The sequence below is a fragment of the Notolepis coatsorum genome (assembly GCF_963971535.1).
Source record: "Notolepis coatsorum genome assembly, chromosome: 5".
NCBI classification, from domain to species: Eukaryota; Metazoa; Chordata; class Actinopteri; order Aulopiformes; family Paralepididae; genus Notolepis; species Notolepis coatsorum.
In genome coordinates this window covers 42,077,049-42,093,231 of record NC_140169.1, presented here as the reverse complement: position 1 = coordinate 42,093,231, position 16,183 = coordinate 42,077,049, and the positions used below count along the sequence as shown (strand labels likewise).

Genomic DNA, 16,183 nt, shown 5'->3' with positions numbered 1-16,183 from the left:
GAGAAATCAATGAAGTAAAGGCCAGGATAAATAGGGAATTATTGACGGAAATAGAAAAGAAAGCGAGGTTCATGAAACAAACGTACTATGAAGGGGGACCAAAAGCGACCAGACTGTTGGCTAGGAGAATTAGGACGCAACAGAAGCTAAACACGATACACACAATAAGGGATACAAAGACTAATGAAGTATTGAGGGACCCAGCTGAAATAGAGAGGACATTTAGAGAATACTATGAGAAGCTATACTCACAGCCAAAGGCAGCGGGAGAAGAGGAAATAGAAGCTAGAGTTACCATCGATAGGGAAAGAACAGAATGAAGAATTAAATAAAATAATTACGGAACGAGAAATGGAAGAGGCAATTAGTAGAGCTAAAAACAACAAATCTCCCGGGGAGCGACGGATTCCCATCGGAATTCTACAAGACATTTAGAACAGAATTAGCACCCATGTTAGGGGCGGCATTCAGACACACGATGGAAGAGGGCAAAATGCCCCCCCTCGTGGAAGGAAGCCATAATCACCACGATACCGAAGGAAGGGAAGGATAGAGAATTATGTAGTAGTTTCAGACCTGTGTCCATACTCAACGTGGATTACAAGATGTATACATCAATAATATCAAAAAGATTCGAGACGTTTATGCCAGACATTATAGATGAAGATCAAACTGGATTTATTAAAGGGAGACAGACACAGGACAACGTGAGAAAGACATTACACATAGTGGAGGAGATACAAAAACAAGGAGGTAGTGCGGTATTGATTAGCCTAGATGCAGAAAAAGCATTCGACAGTGTGAGTTGGACATTTTTATATAAAACATTGATGAGATTCGGACTGAACGGGAGGGCAATGAAGATGATCAAGGCGCTATATCAAGAACCGACAGCGAGGGTTAAGGTGAATGGCAGCCTGACGGATAGAATCAGATTAGAGAGGGCTACCAGACAGGGATGTTGTCTATCACCAACGCTCTTCGCAGTTTTCATAGAACCACTGGCACAACTGATCAGACAGAACAAGGACATCAAGGGAGTAAGGATAAAGGGAACGGAATATAAACTAGGCCTATTTGCGGACGACGTGATAGTATACATGAGACAACCAGACAAGAGCTTCCCGGCACTGATGGATCTACTGAAGGAATATGGCCACTACTCAGGATACAAACTAAACGTGACAAAGACACAGACCTTAGCATGGAACTATACCCCAACGACGGAAATTAGGGAACAGTACGGGATAAGATGGGACATGGACAAGATTAAATACTTAGGGGTGAACATCACGAGAGGGGTGGGGAAACTGTTTGAGGCGAACTATACACAGATAAATCAGAACATCAAGAGAGACTTAGAGAGATGGACAGTAATGCCCTTGGACTTCAATTCAAGAATAGAGGTCATTAAAATGAACATACTATCAAGATTACTGTACCTGTTCCAGTCGCTACCGATACAAATACCACAGAATCAATTCAGGGAGTGGGACAGACTGATATCGAGGTTCATATGGGCGGGGAGAAGATCACTGGTCGGATATAAAACACTACAACTACCAAAGGAAGAGGGAGGGATGGCAGTAACCAGCCTACAAGATTATTATTATGCAGCACAACTGAGAGCAGTGACGTGCTGGTGTAACGACAGATATGAGGCAAGATGGAAAGACATTGAAAAAGAAGGGGAGGGATACAAGATACAAGCTCTGGTGGGAGATAGGGAACTATTCAAAGAAAAGGAGGGACTGTTAGATCCAATCACCAAATGCACCTTGACCATATGGAACAGAGTAGTAAAAACACACAAATTGGAGAAACAGACAGGGGTTCTGAGATGGGTAGCACATGACAAGAGATTCAAGCCAGGGAGGTTGGACCACGGATTCAGGAGGTGGGAGAGGGGGGGGGGGGGGGGGGGGGGCAACAGCGATATGCAAAATGATAGAGAAGGGGGAAATGCAAACATTACAAAAATTAAAGGAGAAATTTGGACTAGAAAACAGGGACCACTTCAGATATCTACAGATTAGAGATTACTATAATAAAGAAATAAGAGTGGACAAGGACGAAGAACAGAATGGAATAATTAGGATGATAGTAAGGGCATACGAAGGAGGGAAAGGAAGGGTAATATCAGCACTGTACCGGGCTATAATGACCAGCAAGGGACACACGACAGACTACATAAGGGAGAAATGGGAGAGAGAACTAGACATAGAAATAACAGGGAAGGAATGGGGTAACATATGCGAGGTGCAACATTCAACAACAGGATCGAGGATATGGAAAGAGTTTGGATGGAAAAACATAATCAGATTCTTTATAACCCCAGAGTTGAAGGGAAAATATGCACCAACACAAAGAGCATGCTGGAGGATGTGTGGGAAGGAGGGGGCAAATCACACGCACATATTCTGGGGATGTCAGAAGCTGAAGGGGTATTGGGAGGAGATAGGGGAAGCAATGATCAGAATATTAGGATACGGGTTACCACAAACGGGACTGGTACTTTACTTAGGGGACCTGACACAAGAGGGAATACAAGGGGGGGACAAGTATTTAATAAAGATAATGTTGATATCGGCCAGAAAAGCAATAACGAGACTGTGGTACAAGGAAGACCCACCGACAATAGCACAATGGGTAGGAATAGTAGAGGAGATACAGGATATGGAGAGGATAACGCACATGCTGAGGCTACAGGAAGAGAAATTTGGGGAAAGATGGGGAAAGTGGGAGGATTATAAAGGGAACGAAAACGACATCACAGAGGAAGAACCAAATGCAACACAAGAGGGCGAAGGGTAAAGGAGGAAAGAAGTTCAAGGAGGGTCTCTGAACCCATGTCACACACTTTTGCTTTAGTTAGTATTTTCTAATTTAATTTTTTTTGGGTTTTACAATTGTTTTATGTTTTTTGTACTTTATTATTTATGTCTGTTTAACAGTGTTGTATTAATATTCAGGGATGATGTGGTTTGTATATGGGTGAATCAAAAGGCAAAGAGAAATTTAATAGAAAAAAAAAGGCGAAGGATAAGGGAAGAAAGAAGTTCAAGGAGGGTCTCTGGACCCATATCACACATGTATGCCTTAGTCAGTATTTAATTTTTTTGAGTAGGTAATATATTTGTATACCTGTTTAAGGGCGGTACACAATCAGTCTTTGTATTAAGTACCTGGAAAAACAACTGAAGTGGAACCAGATAACTAACCATGCTAACCATGTAACCATTACTGTGCACTGCATTCTTTCTTATTGTGTTGTTAGTTTCATTTTTGTGTAAGTGTTTGTCTATAAATGTTAATAAAAATGTAAGTTTAAAAAAAAGAAAAAATGTCTTTGTTATGCTAAGATGCTACTCGCGTTAAGGTGAGAAACAGACCTATTCTCTTTTGAATTCCACAATGGACAGTCGAATAGTTATGACGTTGTGTCGTCGTCGCATTGTTACAGCAAGCCTCTTCCGTGTTTTGGTGCAGTTGTGCTCACACATGAACCGTTCCGTGCCCGGGGACACCTGAATCGTTCCCCAGACCACCTTTTCAAGTGGTCCCGGCCACGGAACGGTTATCCGTTCCCACGGACGGAACGCAGCGTTCACACACTACACGACTTTTCGGGTAAAATCGTGTTCGGAAACGGCCCCGGGTCCCTAGTGTGAAAGCACCCTAAGTCTCTTATTTGTCAACATCAAATTCCTCATTATTAGCAGCTCAGTTAATAAGGTAAAAGGGACCATCTGATTTCTTATTACTGGTATATGAATGAAAACGGTTGTGAATGTCTGCCACAGGAACACAAATCCCAAATGTATTGAGCCCCGTCTGCTGTTTTTGATTTGTTTTAGGAACCGGTTGCCTCCAGTGAAGCGAGTCACAGAGAGTCGGGATGCGGCGAGACGCCCAGGGCCGCCACTCGGTCGATTCCACCACAGAGGAGGCGCGTCGCTGGGCCAGAGGACGGAGCCGGAGGCCATGAGGAAGATCGCAGTCCTGGAGGACGAGCTGCTCAAACTGCGAGCCCAGATAGCCATGATAGTTACAGCTGCTGCAGGTCAGTGGGAGACGCCCGCACAAACATACTGACAAACTAGGGGTGTTCCATATTGGCTTTTTTACCGATATCCGATATACCGATATTGTCCAACTCTTTCCGATACCGATATCAACCGATACCGATATATGCAGGGTTTCCCCCTAAAAAAATGGAATCATTTCAGGTAATTAACATTACATATCTCTTGTCATGGAATTAACACAACATTATGCATACTTTTGACAATAAATTAAATAAGAATTTGTTCTTACTTGCTTGCATTGGGCAAATAAAGGTTAAATAAATGTAAACTTTTTTTATTTGAATACCGATAATCTCTATTACATTTTAACGCCAATATCGGTCGATAATATCGGTAGGCCAATAATATCGGACATCCCTAATAACAAACGCAGACCATCTGATAGTTACAGCTGCACCAGCTGCGGGTTTTTGTCGGAGACGCCCACACAAACATACTAACAAACACAAACCATCTGTACTAGAGCTGCCCTCGCTTCCATCAATGGTAACAAGGGGGGGGGGGGGGGACACTGGACGGTGAAGCACCGGGAAGCTCAGCAGGTTTCTTTTCGGCGACCATGTTAACCAGTTGGACCGTTCATATCGGGCCGCGGCTCACGATCTTCGGCTCGCGGGCGGCTCTACGTGCGATTGGAGTGGAGGAACAGAATCTCTCGTTGACCGACGCAGAGAAATGGCTCCTGGTGTGAACAGCCAGGCTCCTGCTCACAGTGCTTCAGCGTCCAGCGTGGCCCCGGCGTGGGGGCCTGGCTACATGGAGGGTACTACTGTCCGTTGGTTTGTTTTAACCCTACCACACTACCAAATGGTTAACCCGTTCACTACCACACTACCAAATGGTTAACCCGTTCACTACCACACTACCAAAAGGTTAACCCGTTCACTACCACACTACCAAATGGTTAACCCGTTCACTACCACACTACCAAATGGTTAACCCGTTCACTACCACACTACCAAAAGGTTAACCCCTGTTCACTACCACACTACCAAATGGTTAACCCGTTCACTACCACACTACCAAAAGGTTAACCCGTTCACTACCACACTACCAAAAGGTTAACCCGTTCACTACCACACTACCAAAAGGTTAACCCGTTCACTACCACACTACCAAATGGTTAACCCGTTCACTACCACACTACCAAAAGGTTAACCCGTTCACTACCACACTACCAAAAGGTTAACCCGTTCACTACCACACTACCAAATGGTTAACCCGTTCACTTCCACACTACCAAAAGGTTATCCCGTTCACTACCACACTACCAAAAGGTTAAACCGTTCACTACCACACTACCAAAAGGTTAACCCGTTCACTACCACACTACCAAAAGGTTAACCCGTTCACTGCGACAATACAGAAGGTTAACCCTTCCACTACCACACTACCAAATGGTTAACCCTTTTACTGCGACAATACAGAAGGTTAACCCTTCCACTACCACACTACCAAATGGTTAACCCTTTCACTGTGACAATACAGAAGGTTAACCCTTCCACTACCACACTACCAAATGGTTAACCCGTTCACTACCACACTACCAAAAGGTTAACCCGTTCACTACCACACTACCAAAAGGTTAACCCGTTCACTACCACACTACAAAAAGGTTAACCCGTTCACTGTGACAATACAGAAGGTTAACCCTTCCACTACCACACTACCAAATGGTTAACCCTTTCACTGTGACAATACAGAAGGTTAACCCTTCCACTACCACACTACCAAATGGTTAACCCTTTCACTGCGACAATACAGAAGGTTAACCCTTCCACTACCACACTACCAAATGGTTAACCCTTTCACTGCGACAATACAGAAGGTTAACCCTTCCACTACCACACTACCAAATGGTTAACCCTTTCACTGTGACAATACAGAAGGTTAACCCTTCCACTACCACACTACCAAATGGTTAACCCTTTCACTGCGACAATACAGAAGGTTAACCCTTCCACTACCACACTACCAAATGGTTAACCCTTTCACTGCGACAATACAGAAGGTTAACCCTTCCACTACCACACTACCAAATGGTTAACCCTTTCACTGTGACAATACAGAAGGTTAACCCTTCCACTACCAAATGGTTAACCCTTTCACTGTGACAATACAGAAGGTTAACCCTTCCACTGCCACACGACAAAAGGTTAACCCTTTCACTACCACACTACCAAATGGTTAACCCTTTCACTGCGACAATACAGAAGGTTAACCCTTCCACTGGCACACGACAAAAGGTTAACCCTTTCACTACCACACTACAGTACGGTTAACTGTCTGTAGTGTGGTAGTGAAAGGGTTAACCTTCTGTTGTGTGGTAGTGAAAGGGTTCAAATTAGAACCTAATGTAATTGTGCATTTGCAAAAACGACAGCTCTGCTAACGGATGGTAATATCTGTGAATTTGAAAAGTCCTTTTCAACAAACAGACACTGCTCATTGAAAAAGGTTATTTCAACAGACGTACAGTAGATGGACAGAGACGTACAGTAGATGGACAGAGACATACAGTAGATGGACAGAGACGTACAGTAGATGGACAGAGACATACAGTAGATGGACAGAGACGTACAGTAGATGGACAGAGACGTACAGTAGATGGACAGAGACGTACAGTAGATGGACAGAGACGTACAGTAGATGGACAGAGACGTACAGTAGATGGACAGATACGTACAGTAGATGGACAGAGACATACAGTAGATGGACAGAGACATACAGTAGATGGACAGAGACGTACAGTAGATGGACAGAGACGTACAGTAGATGGACAGACACCAGGGACGGAGCACATTAATCAACATCTTCAGTTTCCACATCAATGTAAATGTGCCAGAGTTAGCTAATTAGCTAGTTTCCATCTGTAGTCCCTGCCTGCATGTCTTTATGGTGTGGGAGGAAACCGGAGTACCCAGAGGAAACCCACGCAAACACAGGGAGAACATGCAAACTCCACACAGAAAGGCCCCCTGCTGGGGTTCGAACCCAGGACCTCTTGCTGTGAGGCAGCAGTGCTGACCACTGTGCCACCGTGCCGCCCACAATGGATCCATGTAGCTGGGCCCTAGTTGTCATTAGGGTCTCTTACAACCTTTATTTATTTATCTTTTATCCTTTCCTTTTTATCCTTTTTTATATTAGTATTTTCTCTACAAAAATGATATGCATATCTCTGGCACAAACAGAAGATCAGCGATTTCACTCTGCATAAAAGCCATGCCCTAATAATCTTGACCATACTTTAATGTATTATTTCAGCCTTTTATTTAATTAGTTTTCCCCTTTTAGATGGGAAATGGTAATCAATCCATTGGGGAACTACATGACACTTCTGTCTCATCATTATTCAATATCTAGAACTTCTACCCTGAGGGATGATTTACAATGAAGTTCTAAAAAAAAAAAATGAAACGTAGGCGACTTTTCATATTTTTTTATCCACTTTTTCTGTGTTTTTCTCCCATCCCAATTTAGTCGTTATGTCAATCCCCCCCCCCCCCCCCCCCCTTCCTGGTCGTTGCTCGCATGTGCCCCCCACTGGTCTGTCTAGGGAGCCCTGAAGTCTATCAGATGCCTCCTCTGAGACATAGGAGACAGCCAGCAGCATCTTTTCACCTGCCAGCGCAGACTCTCATTGGTGAGGTGTAACGTGTGGGAGGCTCACACTACCCTCACCATCTCCCTCTCTCGCTGTGCAGGCGCCCTGACCGACCTGTAGGAGTCGCTGTTTACAACGACCAGAATACCACCCCACCGGCTTCCCTCCCGCTGACTCTGTCAATTGAGCCAGTATGACGGCCGGCCAAGTCGGAGGCAACGCTGACAGCCGGATTCGATACCAGTGTCTCTCGTGTTGGTGACGAGCGCTTAGTCCGCTGTGCCACCCAGCCGCCCACGACTTTTCATTCTTGAAGAGAACTCTCAGAATAGTGTTGGCATAAAAAAAGAAGGTATGCCAGTTGTAGCTTGCGATCAACTTTGTCTTGAGGTTCCACAAGTTGATCGTTGTAGTATTTCCAAACGGGGCCAAATATTTTTTCGGATGTGCCTTTTGATTATACGGCAACAGCGTTTTTGCGGGGAGAATCCGCAAAAAAGTGAGACCACCTTCCTGGGTGGAAATCCTAGAAACGATACACCTTCGCGCTATCATCTGAACAGTCAAACCGCATAAAACTATGACGAAAGGGTTGTCAAGGCTCTCGTCGCGTACTGTTTACATCACAGGCATGCGCCAGTAGCCTAGAAGCGTAAACAAAGCGAACAAGCATGTCTGATTCTATCCACGGAGATCACCTGAAGGCTACATTGGCAGTACTTTTAAATACACAAGAATCAGTCCAGTGGCTATCGCAACTATTAGTGACTGGAGCCACTGTCTGTGTGAATCTGCTTTGGATGCCTTTGGTCCAATCACATTCCCCCACCCACAGTCTGCGAATCAGAGGCAGAGTAGGGCGGGTCTTCACAGCATGCCTGGTTGTCTCAACGACCTGAGGCAGTGTAGCGTATGGGTTGCGTGAATATTATCCCTAACGGAGTTGCACTTCCGCGTTCGGTTTGCGCGATCTGATTGGCCACTGACGTTTCTGGTCATGTGACATCTGCACCAATCGTGTGACAGTGGGGCTCTGTCGTCTCGAGTCGACACAGCCTCGTCTGCACGCAGAATTCCATCCCAAAACGCTAATCTAAACGCAACATTAAAAGTTAAAAGCAAGACGACTTTTGCGGTTTCTGTTCAGACTCTCTCCGTCTAAACATGGCCTTAGATTGAGCTCGGAGTGCAAATCACTCTCTTTGTGACAGAGTTGGGTTCTGAACTCTCTGCTATCACGACCCGCAGCGGTTGATATCGGACCGATACGTAAAAAAACGGCCATATCGGCCGATATTATATCGGCGGCTGATATATCGTGCATCACTATATAAAACGATTAAACAAACCACTCTAGTAGCAATGAACTATTCTCCGGAACTAAAAGGTACACATCTATATATTTAAATAAATATGCCTGAAGATGCTGAACAAACTTCATAGGTTTCATTTAGCGGTAAACGAAACGTTGACGTCATCGGACTTCAAAAAAGATATATAATAAAGTTATTTATTTTTATTTTATATTTTCTTTGCATTACCGAAATGTGAATCGGTACTCGGTAGTTCGGTCGATACCCTTAAAAGTACCGGATTCGGTACCCATCCCTACTCCTGTCCTTCATGCTGCATATTAAAGAGATAGAATATTCGTTGACAGTCTTACTTCCCAGTTCAATCATTCCTTTGTTTCTGTTTCTTGCAGGTTCGGCCGATCATCCCCACAATGCTCCAGGTGCTCCTCTCATGTCACCTCCCCCACGTCCAGTTCTCAGCTCCACCCCTCGCTGTGCTCCTCCTCCTCCACCGCCACCACCTCCTCTGCCTCCCCCGTGCCCCGACTCCTCTGCCAAGACTTCGTCTGCGTTGGACCTGATTCGCAAGAAGGCCAGGAAACCCCACGCCCAGGGGAAGAGCCAGACGCTAGGGCAGGGCGGTCGACTAGAGCCCCAGGACTCTGGGCAGATACAGGGTTCAGAGGTCAAAGGGTTCCCTTCCATGCTCGATGTTCTGAGGGACCTAAATAAAGTCAAGCTGCGCTCAGTGGAGAGGTAGGCACTATTGTTAACTAAGGGTGAGTCACCGTTGTCATAGAAACATTCCAAAATGGCTTCCCCCGTTACCACTGGGAGACAAAGTGTGTTGTAAGAAGTAGTGTTGTCTTCTATGAGAACGTCCCAATCTCCTCCGATCATTCTAGTGTGCTACTAGCCTGGCCCTAGTCTTGCAATGCCAGACCCAAATAGCTCATTTGGGGTCTGGATATTTTATGCTTTGTTTTATCCAATGTTCCCATGGACAGTGTTTACTGATTTCTTTGCACATGCCAAATTGGTTTGAATGTAAAATTTTATTGACGAAGAAGTCCATTGTTGTGACTCAAGCGTCAGAATGAATGGAAGTCGACGGCCATTTTGGATAATCACACTGTATTTTTACCGGTACACACAAAAAACGTTCTCAAGCACTCATTTTTGAATGGATATTTATAATTTTATTTATTCAATATTTATTGGACCTGTACTACATAAGACTTCAGCAGTGTTAATTTGGTCAACTAAAATGATGATGAAAGATGTTCGTCAACAAAGGTTTTTTTTCATGACGACAACGAGACGCGACGTCACGTTATTGAAGACCATGTGACGCTAACGAGACTAAATAGTTTATTAAATATCGTTGACCACAACTGAGGACACAAAAATGTAATTTACAAAAACCAGGACGAAATTTCTCTTCATGTATGTTGATATTGTTGACTAAAACAAGACGAGACAAAATAATTATAACTTTTCTTAATGCCATCGTCCCGACGGAGCAGTGTGACGGGGGAGATCTGTTATTAGCATTAGCTGAAGAGCTAACCCAATGCCGTTTGGATTCCGTGCCCTTCACTCAACAGAGTCAGCCAACTGTCTGTTTGTTGAAAAGGTCAAGAGTGCACTAGATAGCAACAAGTATGTTGGTGCTGTCTTCTTAGGTCGCTTTCACACAGGGGCTGTTTGGTCCGGACTTTCGGACCAGAATTCGATAGTCCGGATTTTCGGGTCTGTGTGAATGCGCGTCGAACTCGGTCCGCGGACCAAGCAGGCGAACTCTAGTCCGCCTGAAAACGTAGGTCTCGGTTCGGCTTCATCGAACCAAACGCGAACCAAATATAGGAAGTGATTATTATTACCACTGCTCGCAGCACTCACTGCAAAACAAGCACACTGCATCTAATCTATCTATCCATCTATCCATCTATCCATCTATCCATCTATCCATCTATCTATCTATCTATCTATCTGTGCATCTTGGGAAGAAGGAAGAAAAAACGCGGTTTATTATTATTACCGAGGCGCGCGGCTTATTATATTATTAATAAAACAGCTACTTGTGGGCACTCATAAAAACACAGTGGTCTACAAGTTGTTTAGCGAGAGGATGGTGGTAATGTGCTTCAATAGAACAATGGATCAATGCCATGTCAAAACTCGGCTCCGCTGATCTGGAGGGCTCCGCAGTCCACACACAGACACGCACGCGCGCGCGCGCACACACGGGATCAACGCAGGCGAACCAAATGAAGAATGCAACAATGTTGCAACTTCACCCCCAGAACCGCACCGAGTCCACCAAAACTGTGAAAGCGACCTTAGACCTTAGCAAGGCTTTCGACTGTGTCAACCATAATATCCTCCTAATAGGCTTTGGCGGTATTACGGTATACCAGGGTATTTAGAAATCCCGACGGTATTGAAAATCAATACCGTCCGTCACCGTCAAAATCACAGATGCGCTTCAGTTTCTATTACAGTGAAACTGAGTTTTGAGTGTAGTGCACACACGCGACAGTGGAGCGAGTGGGTCACAACGGTGTTCACGTTTTACGGTAATGTTTAGAGATGTTCCGATACCATTTTTTCCTTTCCGATCCGATTCCGATACCTAAGCTTTGGGTATCGGCCGATACCGATACTTATCCGATACCAGTGCATACATTAAAAAAATAAAAAAATATTATATAAATTATAAAACGTTTTTTTTTTTTTTATACAGCTACTGTTTTATATATACTGTTTTTTAGTAATAACTATAAAGTAATGGTATTTATTCAACAACAGGTGATTGTATAGATTAGTATTAGTAATTGAAAACTATCTCAATGAGTTCACCCACGGAAAGGTTGTTGGCACATTAGTTCCACACAGACATTATTAGTTGCTGCACTTGCTACCAGAAGGCTCCGGTTCAGTTAGTAGTAGAGGCTCTGTTGTTGTGATTTTTGCACAATAAATATTCAACATTCTCTTTTGAGACTCCGCCTCAGACTCTTATCATTTGGCACTAAAAGCTAAACATTGTCGCCGATATGGCTGTCCGCAACATGTCATTAATTGTGTACGCGACGTGCAATTGTGCAATGACAACGTTACCGTGAGCTATGTTAGCTAGCATGAGCTACCGCTATATGGAAAGACTGTAACGTTACTGCCGGTGACATTGTGATTTAACTTGGAATACTCCTTTGCCAACTTGCTGTACTTTGCTTGCAGATCTGCAGCCATTATTGCTGGATTATGTGAATAGCCCCAACTTTAGCCAAGGTAACGTCAAAGCTAGCTTTCGGTTAACGTTAGCTGTTCAATGCTAATAACACCAGCCACCAAGCGAACTCATCAGAGCTCCCCGTCAACAGCGCTGTCGGGACAATGGCATTTTAAGAAAGTATCTGCTCTGCTGTTAATGGCAATTGACACTTTAATTCACGGTCGATTAAGCACACGTTTGTTTTATAATGCTCACCCAGCGAAGTATGAGTATATAAAGTATCTACAGAGCCCAACGTCCGCAGTGTTGTTGATAAATTACGTCATGGTATCGGAGCGTAACATTAGAGGGTACTCGCCGATACCGATACCAGCATTTTAGGCAGTATCGGCGGCATTTCGTATCGGAACAACTCTAGTAATGTTGCGACAGTGCTGTGAAAATACCGTAAAGCGTTGTGACGAGAGTTGGTGTGTGTTGTTGTGGTGCACGAGCAAGCAAATAATCTGTCTCTTATTATATGTGAACTAAAGAGTACAAGGTTTACACAACAGCCCCCACCTGCTTTTTTATTGTATTTGTACCGTCCTGTACTATCCGCTGTCAGCTGTTTATCTCTCTCTGTGAGTTTGATTAACTAGCGTTAGCTCACGTTAACTAGCGTTAGCTCTGCGGCTAATCTTAGATTACCCTGAACTAAATCAATGACTAGGTTATAAAGCATTCGAGTAGTTTTCACTGCACATAAAAGTAGCCAAACAGCGCGAGCATTTCGGGAGCATATGACCAAAACCCAGCCCTTAAGGAATCAAATAGTCTGCCATGGCTAGGCTACATGCTAACGCTAACGGTGCAGGCTTCTGACTACCATTCTGAGACTGAGAGCTAACGATGATTTGTTTACTTGGTAACACGGGTTGCCCCCCCCCCCCCCCCCGCGCTGATGAAAATGAAAGTCATACCGTCATATACCCAGGCCCGGACTGGCCATCGGGAGCACCGGGAGTTTTCCCGGTGGCCTGGCCTGCACAGATTTAAAAAATTATATAAAAAAAAAGAAAAAAAATTATTATTATTATTTTTTTATTTTTTTTGCCAGGCGATTGTTTCTAGTTGTGGCGGCGGCGCGGCGCGATAGTTAGATAACCTAGATGGGTGGGGAACAACCAGGATTTCACTGTCTGCCACAGAGTTGGAGAACTATCTGACTCTCTCTCACGGGCCGGCGGATCACACACACACAATGGAGCCGTGCTGCCGCTTGTGATTGGTGGAGGCGGGACCAGGCGATGCAACTGATTGACAGCGGAGGCGGCGAATGGAATGGCAGACGGCACTCGGATGCAGAATAACAGCCAGGCAATGAGCCAGGTAGTGAGGGACTCGGGAGAGATACAGTAGAGCGAAAGTCAATTAACGTTGATGTCAAGATGGACAGTGGAAGAAAGAGAAAGGGTGGAGGAGAGAGGGATAAAACAAAGAAAAAGAAAGGCCCTTACAGGAGAGAGTGGTTAACTGTATTATAATAGTAAATAGAAAAATATGTTGTGCTCTTGCTTTTTTCTTTTTGAAGGTGGAGAGAGTAGCATTGCTAGTGCCACAACAGTTTTATTTGAGGTCCATAACAGTACATTGTACTAAGCAATTGTTGGCTCATTAGTTTGTGATTCACATGCACTAAAATTCACCAGAATGCAGGAAATTAAGTCTTTGTAACAAAAAATTTCCTGGTGGGGGACCCCCAGACCCCCCGCTTAAAAAGTGGCCTGACTGGGGCTATATTTCGCGCTATATCTCCCGGTATGAATTATTTCCCCAGTCCGGCCCTGCATATACCGTATACCGGGGTATTATGTCATCAAAATATGACGTGTGAAAAAAATGATACCGCCCAAGCCTACCTCCTAACCAAACTAACTCACTTCAATTTCTCAACTGCTACAATAGAGTGGTTTAGATCCTACTTATCAAACCGAAAACAATGTGTCATGGTCAATGGCGCCAAGTCTCCATATCTAGACAACCCTGTAGGTGTCCCTCAGGGATCAATCCTTGGGCCCCTACTATTCTCCCTGTATATCAATGACCTGCCAAATGTGTGTCCCGAACTCAATGTACAGATGTATGCCGATGACGCAGTCATCTACACACAGGGCAAGGACATAGAGTTGATTACATCTAGGCTCACATGCGCACTAGACAAGGTACAATGCTGGCTAAACAGCACCTCCTACTCCTACTTAATGCGAAAAAGACTGCATGTTCTTTAGCAAGCGTCCAGAAACCATCAAGCGGTCCAATGTGTTCCTGAGGAAGGAAGGAAGAACTAGAACTTGTTTCCCACTTCAAATTCCTTGGGGTCATCTTGGACTCAAACCTGACCTTTAAGAAACACATAAAGAAAGTGAGGAACACCATCAACTTCAACATTTCCAACTTCAAACAAATACGGCCCTCCCTAACACTTGAAGCCGCAAAGACATACCTACACTGTATGGTCTTCTCCCACATTGAATATTGCCTCCTAAACTGGTCATTTACTGGGGCCACAGCCATGAAACCCATAGAACAACTTTACAACAGAGCATTGAAGGTGTAATATGACAGGAAACGGTACTCATACCACCACTGTAAAATCCTGGATGAGCATAAAAAATTTTATTTTGAAAACCTCAGACGTTATAAAAGTTCCTGTTTTGTATATAAATGCCTGCTCAGATTAGCCCCTTCCCCTCTCAAGGAGTTTATCCACAAGAAAAGGAACACTGGATTAGCCACTAGGTCAAACACCAGAGGAGATTGTGAGGTCCATTTTAGAAAGACTGCCTTCAGCAAAAAATTTCTATCGATAAAGGGAAGTGGAACATGGAACAGCTTTCCGGTCCCCTTAAGGGAATGTACCACCCTGTCCACCTTTTTGTTTGTTTTATGTTAGGACTACGGGTGGAAATTAGCCCTGTGCTATTCCCGGCATATTTACGTCCTTATCATGCTGTGATGTTATGCATACACTCATGTAAATTATGTTCATTAATTTGCATTGTCCTTAACCCATTCTCTGCCACCACTTTGATCATCCTAAACCATCCTCTGCCAGCGCTATTTGTCTATGGAGATGTTCACCTTCTTTGCAGGGCTATAACTTTTTAAATTGTATTGCTAAATTGACATTACTATGGCCCATTCAACATCAATTATCTATCGTTCAGGATGTAGGAACGTTTTACTTTTTCATTCACACATTCATACTAAAATACCGTCTAGAGCAGTGGTTCTCAAACTTTTTACACCAAGTACCACCTGAGAACGTAGCTGGCTCTCCCAAGTACCACCATATGACCGGCGTTAAAATAGTCTATTAGCTATGCATGCAATGTATTCCTAATACCATTATTTATTGTTAACTTTTGTCAGACACAGCCACAATGTACAAAGGGATAGCACTAGAACTAGCAAACGCTTCCACACAACTCATACAATGAAAGGGGCATTGAGAACATAATAACTAACATTCTCACATAGCAAGTGAGAAAATTAAGAACAACTGTATTTCAGCAAATGTACTTAATTCTCTCTATCTTTCTCTCTCTCACTCTCTCTCTCTCTTTCTCTCACACAGCAAGCAATTGTCCGTCATTCTCTCTCACACTCACACACACACACACACAATTATTTTGTTACAAAAACTTAATTTCCTGCATTCTGGTGCAGGAATTTTTGAATGTTTACCCTTTAAATGCCAGTTTGTGTGATGGCATCACAAATTATTGTTAAAAGAAACACACAAAGTAAAATATTTACAATATATCAAATGCAAAGTACATTTTTCTGGGGGGGATTATTACAGGCTAGGCATGTGTCAATGATTCAACCAACTCTTTTCAGAAAAATGGGAGTATTTAATTTTTTATCTGACATTACAAGAAATCTAAAAATAAATGGTTATGATCAGGGC

General features: G+C 43.8%; 1 protein-coding gene across 1 annotated transcript in view; it reads left to right on the top strand.

Annotated features, from left to right (window-relative positions):
- The window catches only part of mtfr2 (mitochondrial fission regulator 2), a 49,850-nt gene that overhangs the window by 18,442 nt on the left and 15,225 nt on the right, over positions 1-16,183 (top strand). Inside the window, exons 5-6 of the mRNA XM_084315277.1 lie at positions 3,858-4,063; positions 9,401-9,746. Coding sequence (XP_084171403.1) covers positions 3,858-4,063; positions 9,401-9,746 — 552 coding nt within the window. The remainder of the gene's footprint in view (positions 1-3,857; positions 4,064-9,400; positions 9,747-16,183) is intronic.